This window comes from Notechis scutatus, chromosome 6 (assembly GCF_049901735.1).
Source record: "Notechis scutatus isolate UNSWTSFEM ecotype Mainland chromosome 6, rNotScu1.2, whole genome shotgun sequence".
NCBI lineage: Eukaryota > Metazoa > Chordata > Lepidosauria > Squamata > Elapidae > Notechis > Notechis scutatus.
In genome coordinates this window covers 54,955,045-54,965,710 of record NC_142014.1, presented here as the reverse complement: position 1 = coordinate 54,965,710, position 10,666 = coordinate 54,955,045, and the positions used below count along the sequence as shown (strand labels likewise).

Here is a 10,666-nt window from a genome sequence, read left to right as displayed (position 1 = left end):
GTGATGAGCTCTGAGGGAGGTGGCGGCACAGCTGTGGCAGCCTAGGCCAGCCCGGGGGTCGGGACTCAACCAGGGCTTGCGGCAGTGGTGGTGGTAAGGGCGAGGATGGCAGTGGTAGCATGGTGGTGGTAGCCTAGGCTGGCCCAGGAGCCAGGACTCAACTGGGGCTGGCTGCAGCAGCAGCATGTAGGTGACCCGGGCTTACCTAGAGAGATCATGGTGGAAGGCAGACAGCAATGGCTGGAGGGTGGGTGAAGGCAGGCTGAAGACAGTGATGGCACATGGCTGAGATAAGGAGGGGCAGGGCAGGGCGGGCAGGGTTAGAATGCAGTCAGCTTGTTGTGCACGCGCACCATGTCGCACATGTGTGATAAGGACTGGGCAGGGAGCAGAGAAGCGGACAGAGAGGGGCAGGGCCGGCCAGGGCTCGTTTTACCAGTTCTCTGAACTACCAGGAATCATAACAATTGGTTCTACCGAACCGGTCCGAACCAGTAAGAATCCCACCCCTGCTATTAGTATATGTACTTTCAAAACTCTTGCATTTCACCAGGAATGTGAAAAGTGTTGTTTTGGTGGCAATTATTCCCAAATATTGAAAATTGAAGGCACGATGAATCTATGGGAATAAAGGTGGCCTTGATTTATAAATATTAACATTATAACGTTTGCTAGCTTGATACAGATTTCTTGCATTGTATGTACATATGTAGAATAATCAGCGAACTGGTTTCCTCAGTTTTGTACATTTGAAGATTGAACGTAACTGCTTACATTGTAACAAGGTACATACCTGGAGCCTGACCTCATCATAATAATTAAGTAGTAAGGCATAATGATTTCTAAAATAACAACTTCTGTGCCAGAGTCCATGGACAAGCTACCTTAATTTATAAAGTGCAAAGCAACTTCGAAGATGTCTGCCTCAAAACTCCTGGATATCATCTTTAAAGCCTAAATGACAAAGCCTAAAATATATCAAGCATCATAACCTTCTGCCTGAGTGTATTTCTCAGAAGAGGATTCTTTACACCTTACCACTGTTGGAAATTTGGTGTGTAAATTCACAGGAAACAACCTTCTTTGAAACAGTACCAAGGTTACTTGGAATTGGAATCCAATTTCATGAAATCTGTTGGTCCTATCCCTAATAATACTTTAGCTCATTAAAATGATTTGTTTCAGTGAGTTAATGGTCTTGATTGAGTTTTATATGCAGTTCCTAAAACTATTGAAACATAACATTGCTGTTCTACTTATGTCAAGATAAGGTTCAAGTTACTCTGTACTTTTTGCTAGCTTTCCACAACTTGGCCACTTCCAGATATGTCTAATTCCTATCACTGACCACAATCATACTGTTAAATGGATGATCTAGGGACAGTAAGAATTGTAATCTACATGTATTACATTTCAAAGGCAGCAGCAAGATGCTGGACATAATGGAAAGTCATGATATAAATATTAATACTTATAATAACAGTGAATAGTTTCTCTTGTGCTATTAGCTGTGGACAATAAAAAAGGACACAGAATTGAAAAAGGTACTTGACTCAAGATTCAATTTTATTTAATTACCAGTTTGCAAAAGCAAGCAGCAACCATGGATTAGAAAATGATAAAATTATAAAAGAATAGGAACTTAATTTATTTTCCTATCTTTTTATCATGCTTAATATTAGGAACTATGCTTCACGGAAAATTGAGTTATTATGCCTTATGGCGATTCCATTCAGACACTTTATACTCAGATGGGGCACGACGAAACCACTCTGACCAAGATCCATCATAGATGGCCACATCTGGTTTACCACAGAGATATGCTCCCAAGGCAATATGGCAGGCTGTAATCCCCTTGCGGCATGTAGCAATCAAAGGCTTTGAAAGATCCACTTTCTTTTCCTGGAACATGCTCTGGATTTCTTCTTGGGGTTTCTCAAAACCTTCCTCAGTCAAGAAGTTGAAGAAAGGAATGTTTATGGTACCTGAAATGTGACCTGGTTCTATCCCTGGAATAAGAGAAAGAGTAATCACTCAATCAAGTCATAAACAGTACTTCCCGTAACTATTATGATCAACTTCAATTCAATTTTATTATAGCCCTAAGGCTATAATACAAACAAAATATTGAATAAAAGAAGTATTACATCTTTCTACATATATGTATGCATGCATAAGAGGAAAAACCATGAGTATAATAGAGTCTAAAACAAATGCAAATAAAATAGTATTATAAGAAGTTCTAATCCTAAGTAATGGTATGGCGTATAAATGGTAGCACATAATTGGGGTACAAATGGTAGCACAAAACTGGGATTGTGGTTAAATAATTTGAAATTATCAATGATTTCTAATACAAATTGTGGGAATAAACTTTGACCTGAGCTTGAGCAATGATTAATATAATGCTTTATACATACATGCCTGTTTAAAGGTCACTAAGGTAATGCAAAGAAAAGAGAACAATAAGGACAAATACAAACAAGGAGACAGCTTAAACAATTGCAAGCAAACCTTTACTATATCTAATTATTAAGCCATAATGTAATTATGCTGACTATGTAGAAAAATCTCAATAAAAAGAAGCACTAGAATTTATTCTGGGCTTCCATCCGAAACACCAGCCTGTGTTTCATTCTTTCCATGGAAGACCACCACAACAAATAAGTTGAATAAAATATAAGAGATAATGTTGGTTATATGGGTGATTGTTAAATGTAAAATAAAAAAGCTTTACAAACATCTGTTTCTAATAAGTCTCAACTCCAGAATTTACTGCATTTAAATATAGATCAAGATAATTGCAGATTTTTGGAAAAGATGGATGAGAATTGCTTTTAAATCTATATGTCTTAAAAAGCCACATTTAAAAAAAACAGTCAAATTTAAAGAATGCTTTAATCCTGCATTTAATAATGAAATGAAATGCAATATCCTAGTTACAATTACTTCATAATCACTTCCATAATTTAACCTTAATAGATGAGATGAAACAATACCCATTCACATCTGGGGCATCAGCAAAATAAAACAGACTGGAATTGGACAACCTTCAGTCAGAAGATCATAATGTAGTGCTCAAGACATGAAACAGTCAGGAAGAAAATGGCAGACACAGTACTTGAGTACAATGCAGTCAATGATCAAGCATCTGTTAGTTTCTCACCTATAAAGTCCTGGATGGAAAAGGCCAGGTTACTTGTGGGATCATGTCTCAATTCTCTATGGTTTCTGCCCCATCTCACCAAATTTGGCAGGGTGGACAATGCACTGGGTCCTTTCTATTAAATAATGTAATTTAGATGACACTAGGCATGCTTTCTTGATTCTGGAATCTAGCTTATAATACAATCTTCCCCAAGATTTGGACAGGCCTGACCTGTTAGCCTTTCAAAGACCTTGAAAAGCTGTCCTTTCTCTCAGGCATTGGGGCCAGGTTGTTAGATAAACCTGGAAAATAAGGGGAAAAATGTGCCTCTGCCTACCAGCATCCATTGGTATTCATCTGGCTAGCATCCAGTCAGTGTGTGAGAGAGTTGAGGACTCTTTGGAAACAGAAACAGTATTTGCTCTGTGAGCAAGGAGACAGCAAGGAGCCTGGGCGTGGCTTAGCTCAACTGTTCTGTACTAAAGCTGCTTGGTGCTCTGAAACTGAAACTGAAATTCCTTTCCTCTGCTTGTTTTGCATTTGGAACAGATTTCTTTTCAGGTGGGGAGGGGCAGTAGAACTCCTTAGCATTGGAGTGTGTTAATAATAATATACAAAATACTAATGCTTTGATGGTCATTTTGAAAAATCCTTTCTTAGTGAGCACCTAGAAGCCAAGAGCAACATACAGGTCAAATATCAAGTTTGTAGGCTTTACGGTTCTGGAGATTTTGTGATGATGCTTGAGTGGTATTTCACTTATATATATACAGATTAGCTGCCCAAAGTCACTAGGATGAGACTGATAGCTTTTTAAACAGTAAAGAAATAAGCAATAAATAAGTATGTTGCAATCTTACACAAGGCTGTCAAACTCTGCCCCACAGGCCAGATGCATCATGGGCTGGCCATACCCATGTCAGGTTTAGTGAAGTGGGGGCAAAGTCCCGATACATCACGCTGCTGCCATGATACTGCTATGACGATGTGAGTTTGACACCCCTGATCTAGCACTTTATGGTAGCAATGAAGGGCTTAGGGGAAAAATATTCAGATGCTATGACGTGTCAAGACCTATAAAGATCATAACTGTATAGGCAGTGGCTTTCTATGGAAATGAATGTTGGACTGTGAAGAAGCAGGACACTTTTGGTGTTGGGGAAGATTCTTGAGAACACCGTGGATAATCAGGAAAAAATAAATAGACTATATAACAAATTAATCCAGAATTCTTACCTAAAGCACAAATGATCAGGCTCCAATTGCCATATTTATTTATATTCAGTGTTTCTAGACCACCTATCTCCCTCAAGGAGTTTATGCAAGCATATTATACAAAGAGCCAACTCCTCTGAGAAGCCAAAATGGGAAAAATAGAAATAAAAACAAGAGGGCAACCAGCAACATAGCGGATGGATCTGATTATAATAGTAAGAGTATGTATGACATTGGAGGACATAAAGATTAGGTTGTGGACATGAGATCCCAGAGATATAGCTCTAAAGTGGTATTCAGTAGGTTCTGACCAGTTCTGGAGAACCGGTAGTGGAAATGTTGAGTAGTTCGGAGAACCGGCAAATACCACTTTTGACTGGCCCCGCTCTCATCTATTCTCTGCCTTCCTGAGTCCCAGCTGATTAGCTGGGTCTTCCTTTGTTGCTCTGCACAGGAGAACGAAGCTGGAAAGCAGGTTAGTGGGGTTTGGAGGGAATGGGATTTTGCAGTAACCTTCCCTTTGGAGTGGGGTAGGAATGGAGATTTTGCAGTATCTTTCCCCTGGAGTGGGGTGGGAACAGAGATTTCACAGTATCCTTCCCCTGCCACTCCCACCAAGCCACGCCCACAGAACCGGTAGTAAAGAAATTTGAATCCCACCACTGATCTCTAGGGTCACTAAGAGTCAACCCGAGGTTGTTGGCATGTAATCAGATTCGACCTTGCTGAACTTTATCTGAAACCATTATCTGATCATAAATTTGTTGTTGGGTTGGTTGGCATACAGAAAATGAATGGCTAAAGGAACTGCTATCTTGAATATTTTGTGACAGTAGTCCTTTAACCAAATATTATGACCTATGATATACACATGATAAGACTTTGCCCATTCATATTTTGACTTACAGCATGTTTGAAGTACTTCCCAATAAATGATGAGCTACAAGTTCATTGTCTACCTCAGGGGTCCCCAACCGCCAGTCCAGCGGACCGGTGCCGGGCAGCGGAACAACTACCGGGCCGCTGGTTGCTGGGCGCCGCCATCTTTTTTTGGTAAAAGCGCTTCTGGTGAGCTTTTCCGGGTAAAGCTCACCGGAAGCGCTGTTCGTCATAAAAGATGGCGGCGCCAGCCTTCCGTGAAGCTTTTCCGGGTAGAAAGCCATTTCTGCCGAAAAAGCTCACCAGAAGCGCTGGCGCCGCCATCTTTTATGGCGAAACAGCGCTTCGGTGACGTCACCGAAGCGCCTTTTCGTCATAAAGATGGTGGCGCCCAGTTAACGCCAGATACCGGGCGCGGCGCCCAGCTGATGTCGGAACCGGGCCGCGGCGTCGAAAGGTTGGGGATCCCTGGTCTACCTGATCAATTTGTTTACCCCTTGTGTAACAATACTGTTAGAATGTGGAAAGAAGACAAATTCTTTTATTGGAAAAGGAAGACAATTGCTGAAATCAGAAGTTTGTTTAATTGGGACTTATGGATAGACAATTAGAAGAATCTCATGGAAGATTGATTTTTTTTATATGGAAATTCCAGCGAGATTATTAGATACACAAAATTGGATACTTCTGAAATTCCCACAATGGAGAAGTGGCATGTTAAGATTATTAAATTGGCAGAAATGGCAAAATTGACCTATCTGATCAGGGGATAATACAACAAATACTTTGATTGTAACTGCTATAAGGAAGACTGGCAGTCATTTCTTTATATATCTTTCCTTTTTTCCTATTTGTATCTCTCTTTGTATTTGTTACTTCATTACTCTCATTATCTCACATTTTCTTTTTTCTTTTCTTCACTCTTTATATTTTTCATGCTTATCTTTTATTTCTGTGAGAAATTTCAATAAAAATTGAATTAAAAAAATTAAACGGAAAGACAATTTCAGTGGGATTTTTAAAAATTACTGAGCATATTTGAGAAATAATGTTACTTGCCACCAATCTTAAAAAGCCAGCTGGCTGCAACCAAGCCTAGGTAGTCACCTCTGCAGATGAAGCTTTGCTTCTGCCGTCACAACATGGCACTGTAGCAACCATGCTGTGTGAGTGCATCCTAGTGTGACCCTATAAAAAACAGAGGCATATGTGGCTCCTTTTAAGTATACAAACACTTCTCTCCCCAGAGTGAAAAGGGTTGAGCTAAATGGTGAACTTGCATAAATTTCTTGTGGAAACACATCTCAATTGATCTCCTGCCATTCTAGATGGACGTTTTCATCTCATTAGGTTCTGGGTTTGTCTTTCTGTGCCCCATAGGAACTGGTTCAAGATTCATTATTTTTCTTAGATATCATTTCAGGATTACAGAGCTAAAAATATTCAACTGAGAATATTTATTTACTTTAGCATCTCCCTTTAAAATATTTTATTAATGCTTATATACCATTGCTCTCTGAAGCAAATAACCACAATTTAAGGAATAACTATCTTAATTCATTGCCCTTTATTGGATGGGTTTCTGTTTGATTTTTACTGTGTGATTAGATCCCATCTCGTTTCTCTGTTTTGAGTTAAGATATTTGTTAAATGAGTTTTGCCCTGTTTCTTGACACAGATGTTAAGTGAATGATTGTAACTGTTAAGTTAGTAGTATAGTTGTTAAGTGAGTCGGGCTTCCCCATTGTTGCGTGGTAGAAGGTCGCAAAAGATAATCACATGATCCTGGGACACTGCAACCACCATAAATATGAGTCAGTTGCCAAGCATCTGAATTTGATCAGATGACCATGGGGATGCTGCAACAGTCATAATTGTGAAAAATGGTCATAAGTCATTTTTTTTCAGTGCTGTTGAAACTTCAGTCACTAAATGAACTGTTGTAATTTGAGGACTACCTATAGTGAGAAGTATTGGCAATACTTTTCGGCAAATTTCTGTATTTTAATGGTCTGAATGCTATGGGACTTCTTGGAAAAGTTTCTACAAACAGTAGGTTTCCTTCTTCATTCTGTATTGTGTTCTTTCTATTGGATCTTCCATGAATAAAACAAACTAGTTCACTCAGATAAATGCTGTGCAATCTTATTGCATTCTTAGCTATTTCACCAGAACTCTCAAGGACAATTCCTGCCTAACAACAATATCTTGTTGCACTCTTATCAGGCAGGTGAATACATAATCCTCTCAAGCTTTTTTAACAGAATGAGGTGAAATTCCTTTCTGCCAGTTTTATATCAATACACCCCTGAAGGTTCAGTGTCAGCCACTTGTGTGCGTCAGCCACTTGTCTTGCCCTAAAAACCAGTCCTGCCAGACTGAGGTTCCCTGGGAAAATCTCAAACTAGAAAGAACATTGTGAAGGTTGTCATATTAGATATCAGGTTTGCTTCAGCCCAACCATTCCATAATGAGTCTGACACTGTGACTTAGAGGCCAGTTACTTTTGAAAGAAACTTGCTGTGTGGTTCTAGTTGACATCATGGGAATTGACCTAATTGCGTAATGTTTGCAAAATGATCTTGTGTCTCTATCACAGTCTTCTGATATTTGGTGTATCCTTCCCAAACTCTCTTTGTCTGGACCCTCATAATGCCTGCATTTAGGGATCTAGCCACCCATTTTCATTTTCCCTATCTAGTTTTTACTTAACGGTAAGTGCTTATGAGTCCCTTATGAGTTCTAAATACTGAAACAAGAAAAACAGAGCAATAATACTGAATAATAAGGCACGGAAGCTTTTAAGATATAGTACAATTTGCACTCCTCCCATTTCCTTACAGAAAAATACTTATTGGAAAAACAGTCCAACAGATGAAAAATCAATCAATCTGTGAGATTTTTATGCTGATAAATCCTGGACTTGCTGAGTGTGGCAATCTGGGAAATCATTAGCTTGGAGTTGACCAATCAGGGTTTTGCTCTAGAAGGCTGTAATTCTTCTTTGACACATGCATGTGTACCTATCTTTCACCAATTTCCATGTCTGTGTCTTCTGCCCTTTGTCCAAGGGCTCAAAGGTTTTAGCTTAACATTCCCTTATTCATTATTGGAATGGGGAAGACCATATAATAAAGTGAAAAATATCCTAAATGTTTTGTGTAATTCTTGGGAAGTTTGGTTTTTAGACAAGCAGACTCTATTTACTCTAAAAATATTTTTTTTTTAAAAAAGAGCAACAGACAGTTTCTGGGCCAGTGTATCTGGGCAGTGGAACACCCACAAATGTTGATATCAGATCCTACTGGTATGGAATCCCAAACAAGCAAACATAAATGGATCTTCTGTGTGTGTGCATGTGTATATTTCTTACCACATGAGAAAAAAATAAAGGCCAGGAAAATAGTAAAAGTTCTCCCAATGGATCAATTCTTAGGTCCCCTATATAGGAGTTTATCCACATGTACCAGTTTTGGAAATCTATGGATTTCCTCCGAGGCACCGTAATTTCAAACTGTTATGAAAGTGTATTTAGAAAGTATTCCACTTTGTTTAGTGGAGGTTGCTCACAAATAAGTAAACTGAAAGTATGCAAGAGGGATATAAAGACTGAAATATCATTAGCCGATAAAGAATATGGAAAGTGGGCCAATTATCTCAGGTGCACTCCTACCTTCCTTTCCTGGCTCAGGTTCTGTTCCTTGGAATCGCCCTTCAGATCTGGCATCCACTACCTGAAACCGCTTGGATTCCATGTTCTCCACCATCTCTTCATAGGTCTTCAGGAGAGACCTGTTAAGACTGGCTTTAAAGGCAGATGGCTCTGGCCGGGTGATCTCTGCTGTTACTGGATGACCTTCCTTCAGCCAGTTTTTAAATCCCCCATTCAGCACTGAAACAGTTCGATGCCCAAAGACTCGGAACATCCACCATGCACGTGGCGCATAGAAGGTGCCCAGGTTGTCTCCATCATACACAATTACATGGGTATCATTCCCAATGCCCAAGTGGCCAACATAATCGGCAAAATGTTTCTCACTGGGCAGCATAAGCTCATAAGGCGATGACTTGTCTTTGCATTCTTCAATATCAAAAAAAGAGGCTCCAGGCACGTGCTGTTCTTGGAATTCTTTCTGGGCGTTTCTCGTTCCAGGTTCATACCAGGAAGCATCCAACACTCGCAACTCAGGGCCAATCTTTTTGGCTCGGACAGCTTCTGCTAGCCATTTGGTGGAGACCAAAGCTCTGTATAAAGCTTGCTGCACCATGTTAAGGAAAGCTTTCTTGATGGGTGAACTCAAAAGTGAAAAATGGTATGTGAAGAAAAGGGCAGCACCTTGTCCAGGCTCCGATGTCTTGTTCCCTACCAATCAACTAAGAAAGGGCGGAGAAAGAAACCCTAGCCAATTCATTTCTATTCAGGTCTGCACTTTGGACTGTCGTAGGCATACCCACATTCAGCTGAAAATTCCCTCCCTCCCTCTAGTTAGTTCTAGATGACAAACTGAAGTAATTGTTCAGAGAAAACTTCCAGGGCTTTTTGTAATAATTTCCCACCCATTGTTGCCCAAGAGTGAAAACATCAATCAGCTTTTCAGGACCTGCTGTAACAAGAAATGCATTACTGTTCACAGTCAGTGACAGTGCAAAAGTAAACTGGCTCGGTCAGAAATGGGGCAAAGGGCAAACTTGAAAGAGAAAACCAGCCCTGAGACACTCAATAAGGTTGAGAGTGTGGGGTCCCAAAGAGCAAAGTGTAGAAGAGGAAACACTGTAAGAGCAGCTGGTATACTGACCCCAAACTCCCAGCTACTCTTTCCTAATATATCCAGCTTTGTAAGTGCAGCAATCTGATTACATAGAAATGGTAGATATAGCATACCTGCGTCATATGCACATTTTTCAACAGTGTTTTGTTAAGAGGGGCCCAAATGTTAAGAGGAAGAGCTAGCAAGATACCTTTTACTTCAGAACTGGCAAAGTTTAGGACTCAACAGTAACAAGATACTGTTGAGTCCTAAACTTTGCCAGTTTTGAAACAAAAGCTATATTTCCCCTATCCTGAACATGCTAAGAGGAGGTAGCCAAAATAGTGGTCTTTATTTTGAAAGACAAATGAGAGACTTGCAGTTTTGTGAGGTCGTGGGAATACAGCAGCCTGCAATGATCTGGAGTTGGTATGGGTTGAATCACAATTCCTATTGTCCGGAATTGTAACAACACTCTTTTGGAGAAGAGATACACCTTGGACAGTGATGGGATTAAAAAATTTTTACTACTAGTTCTGTAGCCGTGGTTTGATGGGCATGGTGTGGCTTGGTGGGCATGGCAGGGGAAGGATACTGTAAAATCTCCATTCCTTCCCCACTCCTGGGGGAAGATTACTGCAAAATCCTATTCCCTTCCCACCTCACTAACCTGCTT

The 10,666-nt window shown here is 40.1% G+C and overlaps 1 protein-coding gene across 1 annotated transcript; it reads right to left on the bottom strand.

The window, feature by feature from the left end:
- Positions 1–1,547: 1,547 nt before the first annotated feature.
- Positions 1,548–9,670, bottom strand: TST (thiosulfate sulfurtransferase). The gene is made up of 2 exons (XM_026694926.2): positions 8,916–9,670; positions 1,548–2,009 (listed from the first exon to the last, which is right to left on the bottom strand). Exons 1-2 carry the CDS (start codon positions 9,508–9,510, stop codon positions 1,711–1,713), a joined length of 894 nt encoding a protein of 297 aa, XP_026550711.1. The 5' UTR covers positions 9,511–9,670; the 3' UTR covers positions 1,548–1,710.
- Between the last annotated feature and the right edge of the window lie 996 nt (positions 9,671–10,666).

Excerpts from the sequence above, each read along its gene's own strand:
- TST (XM_026694926.2), bottom strand. The coding sequence starts at position 9,510 with ATGGTGCAGCAAGCTTTATACAGAGCTTTGGTCTCCACCAAATGGCTA. Across the intron at positions 2,010-8,915 it reads ACCTGAGCCAGGAAAGGAAG|GGATAGAACCAGGTCACATT; the intron begins GTAGGAGTGCAC and ends CTCTTATTCCAG.